Raw genomic sequence first — 19,105 nt, 5'->3', positions numbered from 1 at the left:
ATCAGTGTTTTGAAAGAGCCAGTGATGGCCATTATCTGTTTGCACAAATTATTTGTCAGCTATTTCTGAAAGCTTGAGCCCATGACCCATGTAACCCAAACAACACTGAGGCTCTATTGGATTGCCAAGCAACAGAATCTATCGAGGTAGTCCCTGGGAGTTTGCTGTAATGAAGTTTGAACTCTCTGTCATCAAACTGACAGTACTGCCTTTTAAAGAATGAGGAACCAGTTGGATTAGGAGTGGTTATAGAAAAATCTGTTAATAGTTCTTTCACGTCCTCATTGAACAATTCTGATTTAAAATATTCTAGAAGGGGGCTTGCAAATACTGGAATGCAAGACATTTCCTTTCACATTCATCCTGAGATACAATGTTGGGTTTGTTCTCTAGTCTATAACCTCAGGATCTTTTATCCACTTTAAATCCTGTATAAAACTTAATGAAAAAATTATATTTCATTTATCCAGTAGACACTTGAATTTTTAATGTACTGTCAATAAACCTCTGGTTTTATGTAGTATTTTTCCCTTAATACATTTCTTAAGAAGTGAAGTCAGGAAAAATAATTATCCTGCCCTCTGTGCTAGTGACAAAGCCAAAGACTGGCTCTGAAACTTGGTCTCTGTCTCCTGGGCTGCCCAGCCCCAGATCCTGTGCCTGGTCCCCTCTCCAGGGTGGCCCATCCCACAGACATCCGGGATGCTATTCAGTGCCATTTTGGTAATTACTGGAAGTCCTACTTAATGGAAAATTGTGGGTTTTTTCTCCTTTGACTCGGGACCATGAATACTTGCATTTTATTGTGGTCCTTTAGGATTTAGCATGCCTCCCTTCTTGCATCTAAGACTGTAGTATATGAATAATTCGAGAGAGTCACATGCATGTGTGCATGTTTGTGGGTCCATGTAATGGAGTGGGAGGCATAGCAATAGTCTTCAGGATTTCATTTCTCTTTTCTCTGGTTTTATTTCAGGAAAACCAATACAGAAATGGCAGTGTTTCCAAAACAAATGTTGAGAAACAAGGTATTCCGTTTATTAGTTTACCTATTTTTCATTAGTAATTAAATTACGTCTTGGTTTTATTTAATATGAATTAGTATTTCAGAGGAGAAAATGCTGCCAATGTAAAGCAGGCAGTGCTAAGACTCTTTTCATTACTGTATGCTCCAGGATGAGGAGGAACCTCTTCCAGACCTTGAATTCTGTTAGGTGAAGAATTTTATGTTAAGGTTGTCACAATAAGAATTTTATCATGTCAGTTTGCTATGTCAGGGAGACATTAAAAGTGTCTCCAAGTAATAAAAATACATGTTCAGTTTGTGACCCAAAACACATAGGAGGAAAATAAGAAAATACTTTAAAGTAAAAATGAGTAAGAGATATTTAGTGCTTTTTACATTGAATTCTAATTATAAAAATGACAGCTACAATTGCCATTAATTCCCAAACTAAAATGAATACTTTGAATCATTTTTGATATTTATACCTACTTTATTTGTATAATTCTCATGGAGGAATTTGGTTGAGCTAGTTTGCGGAAATCCAGATTTATTTTCAAAGGTTATTTGGCATGAATACATCCAAGCACACATACGCGTGTGCGCGCATTTGCACGACATGCAGATACACACAGACATACACACTCTGTTTCAGATTTTGTATTTCTACCAGACCCTGCCTTTTGCTTCAAACACTCCATGTCTGGGAGTTTCATTGTCTACTGAGGTGCAGCTAGTGTCATATCCTTAACCAGGTGACAACTTCCTTTTTTTAAAAAAATTTATTTTTTTTATTGAAGTTCAATTTGCCAACATATAGCATAACACCCAGTGCTCATCCCGCCAAGTGCCCCCCTCAGTGCCCGTCACCCAGTCACCCCAACCCCCCACCCACCTCCCCTACCTCTACCCCTTGTTCATTTCCCAGAGTTAGGTGAGATGACAACTAACGAACACTGATGAAACTTGTCTCATTTAGTGGCTGACTACTGGATTTGCATCGAGCTTGCTGTCTTGCCAGTCTGCAGTAACAGTGTCCAAAAGGGATGGTGCTGGGTCCTGATCCTAGGTTGAATTGGGGGTCTCACTGTGGCATGGGAATTGGGATAATGTTGTAATGCCCATTTGCTTCTCTTCTTTTTACCCCAAGCTCCACAGCTCTGAGATCAGAGGGGGAGTCTGCAGAGATTTTGGTGATGGAAAATGTGCTGATGTGGTCTATGGCCATGGGCTGCTGAGTCCCCTCATCCCAATATGCAGACCCCCACCCCAGTAGGGAGCTCATCCAGCAAAGAAGAAGAAAGGGTTTATGGTTCTCCCATGTGCTCTCCTGGGTGCCAGTATCTATACAGTGCTCTCCCTGCATGGGGAAAAGCTTATGGTGGCTATTGCTGTAAGCAGCAGACTCTTTCATTCATCCAGTTCGGAGACTGTCAGGTGGGGAGGAACTCAAACAGATGAGCTTGAAGAAAATGGCCTGTAACCCCTCAACTTTGCTGTTCTGTGCTGTATGCCTGCTCTAGACAGGTGGACACAGCAGGGGAGCAGGATCCAGAAATCGTGTAGGTCTGTGCTCAGCTGGCACCCAAATGTCGATGTCCAGGAGTACATGCTTGGGAAATAAGTCTAGGTGTACACACGCATGATCATAGCACAGGGCATCCATGGTAGAAATAGAAACCGATGTGCCTCTGAAAGATTGGAGATGGATTAGGTGATTATGAAAGAGTCACACAACAGATATTATACAGCTGTTTTAGGTGAGTTCAAAGAACTTTTAATGGAAATTAAAGTACTCATAATCTCAAAAAAATTCCAGAAGAGAAAAACTATAAATGCAATACAATTCTTATGTCAAAAAATCACGTGTGTGTGTGTGTGTGTGTGTGTATGTGTGTGTGTGCATATACATATACGTCTGGAAAATATACTAGAAGTAAAGAACCCAAGTTGTGAATAAGGAAGACAGACTTGGTTCAGATTTGACCTCTCAATCTTGGTGACCCTATAACCATAAACAAAGTAATTAGCCTATTCCACTTTTCCCCGATTGTGAAGGGAGGTTGAAATAGAATCTACAGCCCAATAGAGTAGATGAAAAAATGTCATCAAAAGCATCCAGCACAGGAAAGTGCTTACTACACCCAATTTGTTGTTATTAAGCGGTATCTCTGGGTGAGTGAGGGATACTTGTTTTACTTCTCAAACATTTTAAATTTATTCTCACAATTTCATGGGTTTTCCAAGTGTTTTTTTTTTTAACACTAAGATCATAGTGTTTCCATAATTAGAAAAAAAAACACCTCATTCCTTTAAAAGAATGAATAAAGTGAATTGCTCTACTGATTAATGAGGGTAAATTTTGAATTGTTGCCCTGTGGCCACTCTAGAGCTATAGAGCAGCCAAGTTTTCCAGAGTGGATCAGCCTAATGGTGTGATGACCACACCAGAGGGTTAAATGGGTGGTGTCCACTTTCAGACACAGTGAAGGATATGCTGAGATCCACACCACTCACCTCTGCCCTGAAACTTTGCAGTTTCTCTCAGTGACTCAGACCCAGGTTGTGTACCATCCCTCGTGAGGTCAGGTGGCTCATGCCAAAAACGTGTGTTCCCTTTATGCTGCTGTAGATGAGCTGACACCAGAGGAAGCCGAGAGCAGGAGAGATGAGGTGGCAGTGGACTGCACCCAGCTGACCTTCTTCCCTGCCTTACATGAAAGTCTGCACTCTGAAGATTTCTTGGAACTGTGTCAGGAAAGACAAGTTATTTTACAAGAGCTCCTCGATCATGAAAAGGTAATACAGCCCATCACAAGTACTCTTTAACGATTATCAAGTGAGATCAAACTTTCTTCATTCATGTGGGAGATGAGAACTCTCTTCACTGTAAAAAAAATTTCAGTGAGCAAGAACAGGCATGCTTCTAAACTTGTGAGTCCAGTGCAAGGGCACAAATGGAAGCTGGCACACCTTGCCTCAAGATATTTAAAAGATATAACTCAAGCTAACAAGCTGTTATGAAATATGCTCTAACTTCCAACACTGACCTTTGTCTATTTATTTTTAAAGATTTTATATATTTGTTCATGAAAGACGCAGAGAGAGAGAGAGAGAGAGGCAGAGACATAGGCAGAGGGAGAGGCAGGCTCCTCGAGGGGAGCCCTATGTGAGGCTCAATCCTGGTGTTCTGGGATCATGCCCTGAGCAGAAGGCAGATGCTGAACCACTGAGCCACCCAGAGCCCCACCAACACTGACCTTTATAATCCCTGGAGGACCAGTTTCAGATTTAGAATTCTCAATTTTATTGTTTGGTACTTTGGCCCCCTGCCTGCAATCTGACCACTTTGAGGGATCCATCTTGCAGTGAATGTGAATGTGTTTGGACACTCAGCCCCCAAGTCCAAGCTGTGCCTAGACTGCTCACCCTGCCACCAGCCTCTCCTGGGCCATCACTCAGGCCTAGGGGTGTGCACACTTGTGGCACCATCAGCCCTCAGCAGGGTGGACCTGGAGAAAATGAGTGCATGGGCCAAAGAGCAAGGACAATTAGCAGGGGAGTCTGCAGCCTAGGACACCTAGAGTGGGGTTGGAGGACCCCCCCGCCCCCGGTCTGGCTCCTTGGTGTGACTGAACAGGGGCTGGAGGAATCCCTAACGTATGGACCTAGGGGAGGACCCATCTTAACCAAATCTAAGAAAGGTATGAAAGATGAAGCTTATGCCCTAGAGTAAAACAGACCTGAGCTCAAATCCCAACTTGGCAACACACTAAATTGTGTGTTACCTAACCTCTGTGAGCCTCAATATTTCTTACCTTTAATATGGAGTGTAGAGCAATCATTTCACAAAATTGTTACAGGACTTACATAGGATAGTGGAAGCAGAGAGACTACTAGCTCAGAGCTGTGCACATGTGACGTAGCCCATTAAAGACAAACTCTCTTCCCTTGCTAAAGGTGGGGTGGTTTAAGGCCCTCTGAGTCTCACCCATCAACTCTTCTGTTCACAATGTGAGTGAAGGAGATGTGCCAGCAGAACAGAGGAGTGGGCAGGATGTGGCCAGGGGCCATACAGGGACTACACAGAGATGAATGTGTGAGAGCTGAGGACTAGTCTGGTGGATGAGAGTGCATCTGAACTAGGGGCCACCAAGTAAGCAGACTGGATTTCCAGGAGCAGGTGATGAAATCAGAGGGCCTGTGAGGGGCATTAGCAGGTGCAGAAATAAAGCATGTCCTTTCCAGGGCTAGGTTCCTTGCAGAGACTCCCAGGAGTGTTAAGCTGAGGTTTGCTCCTTGCAGGGGTTGAATAGAAGGAGGCCAGCTTGAAGTGCATTGCCAAATGGTCTACTGAAGCATTTTTATCAAGTTTCTTAGCTGATCTTGGACTGGGGTCACAGTTGAACCAATGAAGTCTTGTAACAACATCATCCTTCCTATACCTGCTTAACTCAAAGCTTCCAGGCAGAGCACATTTTGTAGTCCTTCTCACATCTCATTATCATGACTTTGCTCATCCTGGTTTATCTACCTGTACTGCCTTGGCTGGTGACTCTCTGAAGCCAATCTTATTGCCTTCCACTCTGAGACCCGGAGTACCTGCAATCACCATTGCCCCCTGCATCACCCCCCACCCTTGCTCCTGGCACACAGACTAACCTTGCCCACTTTACCTGTCTTCCTCTCTCACTGCACTGGTGCTCCTTAACAGAGGAACTGCTGGCTACCTAACTTCAGGTGTGCCTGGAGTACACATTCAATAAACACTGAAGAATGAAGATTTGTTAAATTCATGTTCATTTTATTTTGATTACAGAAGTAACGTATGTCTACTCTGTAAGATTTCAAAAAATGGAAATCAAAACATATATAAATGTATACACTCATATGCATGTATATATGCATTTACATTATCCAACTGCTGAAGACTAATAGCTGATAAAGTTTTGATGGATCAATACAGTATTGTGCTCATCTGAGAAATGGCTATTCAGTAAATGTGTAGTCAATTGAAAAACAGCGAGGAGATTAATGCTTTCTTTCTATAAAAACTTTTCTTTGCCTTAATCCCATAAAGGATTATATAAAGCTGTGATTCTCAACAGCCACCAGCTTTTCCCCCAGGAAACATTTGCCAATGTCTGGAGACATTTTCAGTTTCACGGGTTCGTAAGGAAGAGGTACTATTGGGCTCTGGTCAGCAAAGACCAGGAATGCTGCTATCCATCCTACAAAAGTCAGGACAGCCCCCTCCCCCAGAAAATAATTATTCAGTCCAAAATGTCTATAGTGTCAAGGTGGCACACTGTGATAGGAAGGATGCATATTAAGCAGATGTCACATTCCAGCTATCCCCTCCTACTTTCTTGATAGGATAAAGAAATATTGGATTGTATGTCTCCATATTGGTGATTTTCATTACGCTATGGTAAGAACAGATCGGTGGCCATGCTTTGCTTTTGCTTGTTGTACTGATTTTCTGCTCCCGCCATAGCAAACTTCCACAAATTTAGTGACTTAAAACAACACACACTTATTATTTCAAAAGTCCCAGCACAACATGGCTCCACTGGTTCTCTGCTTAGAGTTACACAAGGACGAAAGGAAGGTGTTGGCAAGCCTGCATTTCTCTCAAGATGTTCTGGAAATTAATCCATTTTCCAGCTCATCCAGGTTTTGGCAGAATTTGGTCCAATGCTTCTATAGGACTGAGGTCCCTATTCTTTGCTGCTTGTCAGACAGGGGTCCTTCTCAGCTTCTAGAGGCCACCCATATCCCTTGCCTTGTGGCTTCCCCCTCCCTCCTCAAAACTGGCTACTGAGTCAAGTCCTCTCCCCCTTCACACCTTCCCATCCCCCCTCTGCCTCCTTGTCCCATCACATCTCTCCCACCAGCCAACTCTTCTGCCTTCCTCTTCTGCTGCTAGGGGGTCAGGGGAGTACACTGGACCCACCAGATTATCCAGGACAATTTTGCTGATTTGTACCTTAATTTCTTCTGCAGGTTCTTTCAAGCAGCACCTAGATTAGGGTCTGATGGGAACATCAGAGATGATGTTCTTGGGAGACATCTTTGGAATACTGCCTGCCATTTAGTATCATTAGGTTCATATCCTACTTAATTCATGTCCTCACCTTCCAAGGGGAGCTTCAGTGGGTGGCCTGGCTCCCATATGCTTCCCAAGCCCAGCCTGGTGGTTCCAGCCCTAACTGGGTTGGACTGAGGGTAAGATCTGGAGTTTACAGTCACAACCAAGAGCTGTACCCCAGTCTATGCAGCTGGTGGATGACCTTGGTAATTGTCCTGATCTCTGAGTCTTGTTTTTGCTGGTTGTCCTACCCAGTGGCAGTTTCCTCAGGGGTCTTGTTGGAGGTGGTAGGGGGCAGGTGCCTGTCAGCCCCTGAGAGGCAGGACAAAACCAGGAAGAGACTGTTCTCCCATCCTCCCCTGCCTTATACTTAAACTTCAGTCTTTCTTGGTCTCATGTCACACAGCAGGAAGCTGTCAGAAGTTCTGACATGGTTTGTTGTGAGAGCAGGGATCTCCAGGCTGTGCCGACAAGAGCACGCAGAACCCAGCAGGGGCTGAGAACAAGAGCATCCCTGTTTCCATTTGGTACATTCCTTGCCTGCCTGGAGGGGACAGGCTGGGGGCAGGGGGCCCCAAGGAATGTCAGCTCCCTGGAACCAAAGAGTGAGCGGCTGCAAGATCAAGGTGATTCCTGACTTTATCTAGACCTCTCCTCTGTTTTTTGCATAAGTTGTTTTGATTCATTTCTTTGGGTTGTGCTTGCTGCCTCGGGTTTCAAAGGTAAATTATGGGAGGGGTTATCTCCCAACTCAGCCTGAGTTTCTCCTGGCTCAGTGGAACCAAACCCCTGGACACACTTGTTCCCTGGAGGAGGTGTGCCAGGAGAGCAGCCAGGGTCACCTAGGGGCAGGCTCCTGATGGTGGGGGTTGCTGGGGGTGCGCAGAAGCTCCAGGCAGACTTTGTACAGACCCCACTGACCCAATCCCATCTCCAACAGTTACAGGCCTCATGATTTTGAGTAAGTAATGGAACCACTTTTTTTTTTTAATTTTTATTTATTTATGATAGTCACACAGAGAGAGAGAGAGAGAGAGGCAGAGACACAGGCAGAGGGAGAAGCAGGATCCATGCACCGGGAGCCCAACGTGGGATTCGATCCCGGGTCCCCAGGATCGCGCCCCGGGCCAAAGGGCAGGCGCCAAACCGCTGCGCCACCCAGGGATCTCTGGAACCACTTTTGAACTCATTTCTTTTATCTTTAAAATGAGGTTATACTCCTTGACTCGCCAGTATGTATCAAAGATCAAAGAGGTACAATGTGTCCCTCCCGGAAACTCTCTTCTCCATGCAAGGGGAGCTGTCAGTGGGTCAATTCTTACCGCTGTAGGCCATTGCTTGTCCTTTAATAGTACCTCGGGATTTGTTCTCACTCCAAGAAGGAAGGGGATGTGGGCTGCAAACCCTGGTACTTAATTCATGGACCTGAGGAATTGGGAAAGGACCTGTTAGTGCAAACAATGAAATGCTTCTATTAAAACCTTGCCCCAGCTGGCCTGACTCCTGGGGTGCTCATGTGAGGCGAGGTGCTGCAGGGGTGAGTGCCTGGGCATGATGTGAGGGGGGTCTGAGTGGGGCTGTTGTCCTGCTGACATTGTGGAGAATAAGGCAGAGAGTCAGAGAGGAACCCATGAGAGACCTGGCCTGCTGGGATGGGGCCCCAGCAGGAGTTCCTGCACCCACCACAAAAGGCAACATTTTGTGAGAAAGAGGGAAGTTACCAGGTTTGAGGCCTGGGTTGGTATATGGTGAAACAGAGAGAGTCCCTGAATTTAAAGCATGAGGCGGGAAGTAGCATGAGGAAGCAGGCCACAGGAACCCAAGAACATCCTGGGGCTGAAGAGCAGAGTGGTGTCTAGACTAGGAGCTCTCCATAGGCAGGCCCTAGCTGGCTGTGGGAGCTGGACTTGCCTCCCTCCCCCTCACACCTCCACCAGCCAGGTCCTCACAGACCATCCCCACGCACCCCCCACTGCCTGGAGCCGAGGCCACCTTCTGGGTGAGCCTGTCCTGGTGTCCACTGCACGTCCACAGCACTCTGCTCACGCCGCTGCCAGCACCACTTCAACACATGGCTCTGTTGTTATTTTGAAGTCTTCCTGTGGTTTCGTTATAGGCAGGGACAGGCTTGGGGTTAGCCTTGTTCCTCCCTTTCCTGACATGAAGCATCTATACTCTGGAAAGATCCACTGAGCTGGAGAGTGCAGTTGTGTCAAGAGGTGCCCAGACGACCCGTAGCCATGACCTGGGCCTGCTCCCTCAGGACCTGGCTAGTGGGGGGGCCCCCTTTGGGAACAGGTGGGGCGTGGCTGAGCAGGGGCTGGCTTCCATGTCAAATCCACCACCACCACCAGAGAGGCAGATGCCGGCAGTTTGTGCCCAGGAGGGCAGTTTGGCGGAGGGAACGTGCTCAAACTAGACTCAGAGCCTCCCTTTGCTTTTTGTTTGTGGCTATTATTGGCAAAAATGTCCCTTGCTAGATGTCTGGAGCTATTGCTCTGTGTTCTTTCCCTACAGCACTTCCTCTAGTCTCACGCCTGTGAGAATGGCTTCATCGCTTTCCTTTCCTAGGTGGTGAAAGTCGGGCCTAGTGGGCTTGCTGGCTGAAGTTGCTGGGATTTGATCTCAGATCTGTGTTACTGTAAATTCATGTGGTCTCTTCCCAATTCAGTGTGTTGAGTAAGTTCCACTAAACTCCCCACTGCCCTCTCCTTTGGCCGCCTTTCCATATTGGGGCTCAGAGGTGTTGGCCTCAGGTCCTGTTGTGCTGCTTTTGTAAACTTTCTGGTTAACACTGGCCGGGGTGGACAGGCCTCTAGATCCCTCGCCACTCACAGCATCTCTGCCCAGGACGCAGCATGTGCGCATGTACCAGCCTACCTACCTGCTCAGCCCCTGGTCCACTGTGATCTTAGGGCCCCCCATCCACTGTGTTCATTGTCAAGGACAGGAACTGTACATGTACATGAACATGTGCCAACAAACATAGAGAAGGTCTGCCCATGGCAAATGTGTGTGTGTGCATTTGGAAAGGAGGGGGTGGTGGTATCCTCTGTATTTCTCAGGCTGGTACTTTCTGCTTGTATTGAGACATATTGTAGCCAGCATGTAAGGAAGCTGGGGATTCCCCTAATTCAGCCATCTCCAGTAGACCTTTCAGGTCTGTGCTTTTTTTAAAATTTTGAAGTGAAAGCACACCCACAGCAGGGGTGTGTCGTGGATGTGCATGCATGCTCAGAAAACCTGGGGGCACCTGCCATCAACTAGCCATCACGTAAGCTGGACAACCCACCTGGTGTGGTGGGGTGGATCCCTGGTTCCTCCTCCCCTGCCACCTCAGAACGGCTTTGCCAGAACAGTCTAGGAGACTTTGCGGGTTGTAACCTCTTTCCAGGCTTCTGGGTGGCCTGTCCTTGCCAGAGGTCCCTAGGGAAATCAGAAGCTGCAGAATGGCAGCAGCTTAACTCATGTCTTTTTGTGAATGTTGGAGCTCTGATCGCCCCCAGCGATCCTTGGGATGGTAATTACTCTGTGCTACCTTTGCGTCATTGATTAATGATTCCCAGGACTACCAACACATTTCTCCGCAAAGAGCTCCATTTGATGGGAGAAGTGGTATATTTAATGCATGTTAATTGTGGGCTCGAATCAGCCACTGTGCTATTGGGCATGATCCTTTGTGCTCTTAGAGATGAGACTCCACTTGGCAAGATGGGTGTCCAGCGTCTAGTTGAGAGTCAGAACTCAAGTGGGAGTTGTTTTTTGCTATTGCTGTTCTCCTTAATTACATGAGAAACTAAAACTATTTTTTAATACAAATGCAATGTAAAATATTGACTTTAATTTGCTTGCAAGTAATCAGGTCAAAGGGAGTTATTTTTACTCTGGACAGCAGAGAGCAGCATCAAGCTCTTCCCAGGTATTTTAATATCAGGCATTTATAGCAAGGGAAGAAGTGTGTGAAGAAGTGACTTTCTATGTGGTAACTTCCCATATAGGTGAATGCCCATAACTGACTTTCTAAGATGCAGAGCTGTGTGTGTCCATACTTAACACCTTCTGCAACTCTATTGGCATACGTTGTGCACAAAACCACTTCCAAGCTGGCCCTGTACCTCCCTGGACTTGCCTCCCTCATGCTTAGATGTGCGCGCGTGCACACACACACACACACACACACACCCATACCTGACTTTTGATTCTAATTGTACACAACTACTTATGATCTCCAAACATGTTTAGCTGGTTCAAGACTTTGTGTCTTGGAATGCTTCTCCCCTTATTTTATCCTCTTTACTCCTAACCCCAGCCTTGGGGTCACCTCCTTGGGGGCCATTTCTCTGAGGTCAGCTCACCCCCTCTTTCACCCCTATCTGGGCCAACAGCCCCCTCTATTTCCTGAGTGCTTGTATTTCCCCCTCTCCATGTCATACTGGGATAGTTGATATTCTCTCTCCTGTTGGACCATGAGCACCCTCAAGGTGTGCTTTGTCTCCCTCTGTGCCTAACAGTACGTGGGATGCACACCTAAACGTTCAGTGCAAATCTGTTAAATGAATGTGTAAACAAATGAATGAGTTGTGAACAGTATGCTGATATGAGATTAGACCTCATCTTTCATAGCTTTGCTGCTATCTGTGAGTCAGTTTCTCAAAGTATGGTCTTCAGATGACCTGCATCAGAATCATGCAGGCTGCTTATTAAAATGCAGATTCTAGTCCCACTCTGGACCTGCTGAACCAGAACCTCTGGGAATGCAGTTTGGGAATACAAACTTTAACAGGCTGCCCAAGTGGTTCTCACATCTTCTCTTTGAATAAATGCCCGAAACACACAACTCCAGGTTCTATACTATTCAGAGCTGCCCTGGCTAGAAATGTGCTCCCATTTCTGTCAGTTGCCAATGAGCAAATCCTTAATAAATGCAGCTTCCCTAGACTCTGCTTTGAACAGTCCTCAACACGTTTCACATTACGCTGGTGCAATTTCTGTCCTTTCCATCTGATCTCCTCTGAGCCAGCAGTGAAATGCTGGGAGGCTTGGCTGTTCGCCGGCTTGCCTGTGGAAGTGGCACCTGTGGGCAGGCAGGGGGCATCCCTGCTCTTTGTCTCTGCCTGAAAAGATGAGCTGCCATAAAGAGATCCACCCATTATAACTCTTCTCAGATTTTTCAAATTAATATAAAAATAATCTATTTATTGTTTTATGATACATTTTTTGATTCCTAGTATGACCAAATGCTCCATTTAAAATGATCAAGATGCAGAGTTCATAGGGAGCCAACATAAATAGAATTTATACAGTCTCTCTCCTTATTACTTACCTTTTTTGTGGCAGTCAGTGCTTTCTGGAAAAATCAGAATACTTATTCCATATGCCAGTGTAACAGAATGCATTGATAGCAGAGTCTAAGCGAGCAGATCACCTAGATCTTCTACAAAGATCGTCTATAAAAAGGGACACGTGATCCATGTGAGCAGGGCTAAAGCTTTCTTTGCAGTAGATCTTGCACACAAATATGAGGAAATGTATACATCTGCTCTGTTCTGGGTACCTCAAACGATGGCTCTGCCTATCACTTTTTCTGCCCATCAAATTAGGGCATAACACTAGCTTGCAGACTAATCATGCTAGAAAGAACTTCAGAGGGCCTCCAGCCAACCTTCCCCTTTTGCAGATGTGCACACTGAGGTCTGACTCTAGGGGAGAACACGGGCTGCCATGGAATGCCCCAGCAAATTGTTGCTCCTATAACTTCAGCTCTGGGATTTGGGGATTTCCAGGCAACCTGTTCCTTATCATACACAGGACCAGGTGTGGCCACATACTTAGTGATCCACCTGCAGAGAGTGATAATAGATCATCTGGCCAACCTCAAAAAAATTCTACTTCTGAAGTAGAAGTTCCTCTTTTTTTAAAGTGATCGATAGAGTCAAGGCATGAGGGATTTCTTAACCATGAACAAACTTGGGAGGCAGCCCTCCCAGGGCTAATTTAAATGGAAGAGCAGGTAAGAGTTCACTTGGGTTCATTTTTTAGGTTTTAAAATGCCATTCTTTTCTGGCAGAATCAATTTTTAAGCTATTAACTCAGCTCTCACCAGACATTTTTCTTGTGGTTTGGTTTATTCTGGTTGTTACTTAATTCTCCCCAAGGGAAGACACCAGGAGATCATAGGAATGTGCTCTGGCCCCTGCCATTGGCAGCACAGAGATTGGGTGAGGGTGGGCTTTGCAGGGAGTAGGGAGGTTTGGAGATATGCAGGCCAGTACTGGGGCTGGGGTTCTCTAGGTCTCAGTGTGTGAACTTGAAGATGAGGTCTCCTCTGTACAAAAGGATAAGAGGAAAAGTTTAAACAGGCTGGCATAACAGTGTCCCAACAGTGCTGGTGGGGGTGAAAATTGGTGCCATGTCACAGGAAAGCAGTCTGATAACAGAGGAAGATTTAAGATGCCATGCCCTTGATCCACAGTCTGACTTCCAGGAATATATCCTCCCGATGTACCTGTGTGTTCCAAGTGATATATGTACAAGGAGGGTCACTGCAGCATCACTTAGAATATCTAAACATTCAAAAACAGCCTGAATCCATAGGGGATTGGTCGAGTAAGTTCTAGTACCTTCTTGTAAGGAAATACTGTGTACCTATTATTAAGAGTTAGCTCTATAAGAAGCAATTTGGGAGGGTCTCAAGAGGGCCATTAAGGGAAAAAACTAGATGTGGAACAGTGAGCATATGAACATGTTATTTGTATAAAATGAAAAGGAGGGGATCCCTAGGTGGCTCAGTGGTTAAGCGCCTGCCTTCGGCCCAGGGTGTGACCCTGGGTCCCAGGATCAAGTCCCACATCGGGCTCCCTGCATGGAGCCTGCCTCTCCCTCTGCCTATGTCTCTGCCTCTCTCTCTCTCTGTGTCTCTCATGAATAAATAAATAAAATATTAAAAAATAAATAAATAAAATATTTAAAAAAATAAATAAAATGAAAAGGAGATAAAACATCCCATATATTCACAGGATCTCTTTGGGTGGATATACTATAGGAGAGGTGCAACTTTTCCCCTACCCTCTCAGACTCTCCAGCTAGGCCTAAAAATTAAGTTGACAGAAAACAGATCAATAGCATGATACAGATTTTACTTTTATGGATATGTGGGGGTCTTCACAGGAACGTGAAGAACCTCCAAAGTGGTTAAGGCTGAGTGCTTAGGTTGAACAAAGGGCAGCAATTGTGAAAAAGTAACCAAAGTCTAGTGAGGTTAAAGGGAGGTTTGTCCAACTGGTTTTATTTGACAAATTTCTCTAGGTCTAAACTCTCTGTCTAGGGTGCTGAGAATGTTCTTTTCCTCTTAATATAGGAAGGGCATTTTTCACCTGGGCGTTTTGTCTCCTGCTTTCAGGGAAAAACAAACAAACAAACAAACAAATAAACAAACAAAAAGGGTAGGCCAGAGTGCCCCTCTTATATGTGATGTTTTTTAAGCGTCTTTAACTCAAAATAATATGGGAAAGTGGGGTGACACATCTGCTATCCTCCAATACAATAAAGTGATGATGGTGGTTGCCTCTGGGGAAGGCTTTCAGGGAAGCTGAAGAGCTCCACTTAATTGCCTAAATCCCAAAGTAGACATGCATCCTCCATCCTTCTGATTATGATTTTATTATTATTGTTGGCTCTGCAGTTTGGTAGCAGTTCTTGTCGATTCTACCTCTTTTCGCTTAGATTCCTTACTTCTCTTCTTCCTCCTACTAGTCTCTGTTGCTATATCCCAAAAGACCGCCAAAATAGCCACATGACTGATTGCACTCCTTCTGCTCTTGGCTCTTTCTGATCTCCTCTGCACCCAGCAGCCAATGTCCTTGTTCAGAAATGACCCCTCCCACGGCTTCCTGTTGCAATGAGAGTAGAACCCAGTGGCCTTACCAAGACATCCAAGGCTCCTCCCCAACCTGTATCTAAGCACACCTACTTCTTAAATTCATTTCAGCTACTCTGGACTCTCTTTACTCCCTGGATCTGCCCTTCCTGCCTCTAGGCTCTGGACTGGATGTTCTTTTCCCTGAAATGTTCCCTGAGTTTTCCATGGCTGCCCCATTTTTATACATCAGGTCTCAGAGTTTGTCTAAAATAGTGTCCCCTTCAAGCTTCTCTCTTCCTTATTGTTATCACCCTAGTTTTTCTCTCTTAGCATATGTCACAATTTATGATCATTAATTGGTTGACATGTATGCTTACTATCTGTCTCCCCACTCCTGGTTTTTAAGCCCCATGAGTATAAGTTCTTGTTTATCTTGTCCATCCCTCTATCTCCAAAACCTAGCTCAGGGCTTTGCTTGTAGTAGGTGCTGAATGCAGACTCTCTAATAGATGACTGTCTGGATGAATGAATGAAGTTGGGAATGAATCCGTGATGAGCTGGGGCTCTGCAGGTGGTTTGAGGGCCAGGTCCTCTGACAAGGTGGATGCGGAAGAGGCCAGGGAAGCCAGCTGCCTATAGGAGGCTTGGATTTTAGGAACAAGGACTCTTAGCTAGTCCTCACTTAAGAAAAATAGTTCAGAGATGACTGGCCCTGGATCACAGTGGATAATGCTCATCTTGGGCCAAAAATCCTTTGGCAAATCTTCACTTTCTGGTCTTGGCCCTGACTTTGGCTGATCCCAATTGATGCATGAGTTGGAGAACTGGTATTCAAAGCCTGCTTCCCAGATTTCATCACTGTGGTCCCAATATTGTTCCCAACATAAAGCAGGGAGCTTAGCTTCAATCCAGCCTCTACCACTAGGTGACTGATGACTGATCTTTGGTGAGACTCTTAATTCTGGGACCTCTTTTTTTTCTCCCCAGTAGTAAAACCTCCTTACACATATTGGTTAATATGTGTAAAATGTTTACAGTGGTTATATGTTAGGTATTCAAGACAAATAAACAAATCAGATCCTCTTTTGTGTAACTGGAATTAGCACGGAATTACCCTGAGAAAATGTTGGCCTTGGTCTTACTCTTGGTCCATTTGGGTTTCTGTAATCTAGAATTCATTTATTCGCTCACTTTTTCAGGGATTTATTCCATGTAAAGACCCACTTAGTCCTTACTTCATGCAAAATTCTGGGTCGTACTAAGACTTTGCTCCAGGTCAGGCTCCCCAGGAAGCCAGCTATGGGCCCAGAAGATGTGCATGCCAGATGTTCACTGGGAGTGACAATCACAGGATTGTGCAGAGGAAGAAGTGCAACTATAACATAGTCTCAGCAAAGTCCTCTGTTGATTCCATCAGAGCTGTAGGTTTGGGGTGATTCTTCAGAGTTGGGTAGAATTGAAGCAACAGGTGATTCTTCCTACCCTGCAGTGACCAGTTGTTGGGTATAGACTGCCACTGAGAAGGGCCAGGCACTCTCTTTAGCAGAGATGATTCTGGAAAGTTGCCAGCATTTCCAGCTGCTGGAAGAATGAATGTGAGTCTGAAAGAAGGGATGTAGGTGGAGCACATGCTTCCTCTGCATACACTTGAACTAGTCTTGGCCTTGGAGAGACAGCAGGACCAGTCTTAAACTTGTGGATCTAGGTAGACTTGTTCCAGTCCTGGCCCAACCACTTATCAGCTGGCCCTCCCCACCAAGCTCCAAAACCTCTGTAACTGAGGGATGGCTCATACATGAAAATCTTTCTCATTGCAACTGCAGAATGTTTTGCATGGCTGTTGAGGGGTCTAAAGTGAGAGAACATTGTCAATATGCTCAATACAGCGGTAAATACTAATCCACGTGTCTTGGTCAGGGTGGGAGTGGTCTTTGGTGAATTAAATGACAAAACAGGGGTGTTGGGTATACAGGGGCCACTTAAACTGTGAAGAGAAGTGTGGCTCTCGGGCAATGGCTCTGCCTTTCTTACAAGATGTTACTCTTATTTCCAGACTTTCAGTAGGTGACAGGTCACTGCCCTACTGCCCTCCATCAGGATGATGGGCATGCTTCACATGCACATGGACTAACTCTGATGCTGTCTCCCTACAGGTGACACAGAAGTACTCCCTGGTGATTGTGCAGGGCCATCTGGTCTCCGAAGGGGTCCTGCTCTTTGGCCACCAGCACTTCTACATCTGTGAGAACTTCACACTCTCTCCTGTGGGTGATGTCTACTGTACCCGCCACTGCTTATCCAAGTGAGTTCCCTACTTCTCCCAGCAGATTATCCCCTGAGCCTTCACTTCCTTCTCAGCCACCCCTATTCCCACCCCTCCCACATTGTTGTTATTGTGGGGTTAGGTTTGAGCCTGAACTTGAGCCATGAGATAAAACAGGAGAACTTTAAGACACAGGTATCTATAGCTGTGGTTTTCCAAAGCTAAAATCTGGACTGAGTAACAATGAGGCAGCTTCTTATGCCTCTTGTGATATGGAATGCACCTCAAGACAAGGGGGAATCTCTCTTTAGGTTATTTGGGTGATGGATCCAGTTGCATCAGCTTACTCATTCAACAGCTTATTGATTGCTCACTCTTGCGTAACATTAGGCACTGCCCCTCATGCTAAGTGAGGCACACAAGTGCAATCAGCAGCACAAATAGGTTCTTTTGGAAAGAGTTTGGGGCACACGGTCTTCATGATACAAAATATTTGTCATGGGAGGACTCTTCTGGGCTCACACTTGATGACATGGGGCTAGTGTGCTAAGGGGGGCCTATTAGAAGAATACATGGGCTGAGATCTGGGTTTTGAAGGATGGACAAGATTTGGATAGAAATGTGAAGAATTCTTGTTCACATCAACTATTACTAGAGGCCTTTGGCAGGAAATTCAGAGGTTCTTCTTTATAATCAAATGTATTTGTTCTGTTCAGGTTCCAGTAGCTCTCATTAATTCCCTTGTATTTACAAAGTACAACCATTCAAGATCAAAAATTTTTTAAGATTTTATTTATTTATTCATGAGAGACACAGAGAGAGAGAGGCAGGGACACAGGCAGAGGGAGAAGCAGGCTCCATGCAGGAGCCCGATGTGGGACTTGATCCCGGGATCACGCCCTGGGCCGAAGGTGGCACTAAACCACTGAGCCACCCAGGGATCCCCATTCAAGATCAAATTGACTGTGTTCATACTTTTGTTGGAAGTTCAGCTGTCAGGTCATATGCTTCCACTTGATCATCATGTTTGAATAGATTTGGATGAAGATATCTTGATTTTTCTGACTAACAAAGGTTCAAATGATGACAAGATAACGTCTTAACTCATTGGCTCTCCAACTAATATCAAGTGACCTTGAGGGCTAGTCAAAACAGACTTCTGGGACCTAGCTTCATCCCAGTTTCTAGTTTGGTAGGTCTGCAGTTGGGCCTGAGATTTTAAAAGTCTTAGCTGACACTGATGCTACTGGCCTGGGACCACACTTTGAGAACCACTGTTTTAGACTATTGACAGAATAATCAGAGTCTTAGCCTGCCAATAACGAAGAATTTTAACGCCCAGTTGCCATATCATTTCCAGCCAATGGCAGGAAGTAAGAGTTTAAGGAGTATGGCAGCCCACCTTCCTTTGATTTAGATTTACTTTAAAATGCTTGGCCTTTTCCTTTCTGCTAATTTCCATCTTTTATTCATACTAAATGTTCACCGATTGCCATGAGTCTTCTGTGCTTTTCCAAGGCAGGAGGAGCAAAATTAATACTTGGCACATGCATCCCATCTTATTGCTCATGTTTTATTGATACTGATCAATATGGACAATGAGTCTGCAGACTTGCCTTTCTGAGAGCTGATGAAAGCTTTCTACTCCACCTCTATGTATGGAATGCCTTTATAATGACTTGTAGAATCCTTTGCTTCACTCTCGACCTCTGGTTTAAATTGAGTTAGTGTTAGATAAGATCTTGATCTTGTTGATTAGGTAAATTGTGTTTAAGAAGTGCATCTAATCATGATCAAACTGACTGTATCTGCACTTTTAATAGAAGTCCAGTTGTCAGATTGTATGCACTCATTTAATTTGCAATGATGAAGGAGACTTTCCACGTCTGG

General features: G+C 45.1%; 1 protein-coding gene across 9 annotated transcripts in view; it reads left to right on the top strand.

Moving 5' to 3' along the window:
* WDFY4 (WDFY family member 4) overlaps positions 1–19,105 on the top strand; it is a 285,914-nt gene that overhangs the window by 182,078 nt on the left and 84,731 nt on the right. For all 9 annotated transcript variants that reach the window (XR_013368304.1, XR_013368303.1, XR_013368305.1 and 6 more), the window contains 3 exons: positions 977–1,028; positions 3,636–3,802; positions 17,106–17,254. Coding sequence is in view for 6 of the 9 variants with exons in the window: in XM_077878621.1 (XP_077734747.1) it covers positions 977–1,028; positions 3,636–3,802; positions 17,106–17,254 (368 nt within the window). In the remaining 3 variants the exon portion in view is untranslated. The remainder of the gene's footprint in view (positions 1–976; positions 1,029–3,635; positions 3,803–17,105; positions 17,255–19,105) is intronic.

This window comes from Canis aureus, chromosome 29, assembly GCF_053574225.1.
Source record: "Canis aureus isolate CA01 chromosome 29, VMU_Caureus_v.1.0, whole genome shotgun sequence".
In the NCBI taxonomy this organism is placed as follows: Eukaryota; Metazoa; Chordata; class Mammalia; order Carnivora; family Canidae; genus Canis; species Canis aureus.
This window is presented reverse-complemented; position numbering and strand designations above follow the sequence as displayed.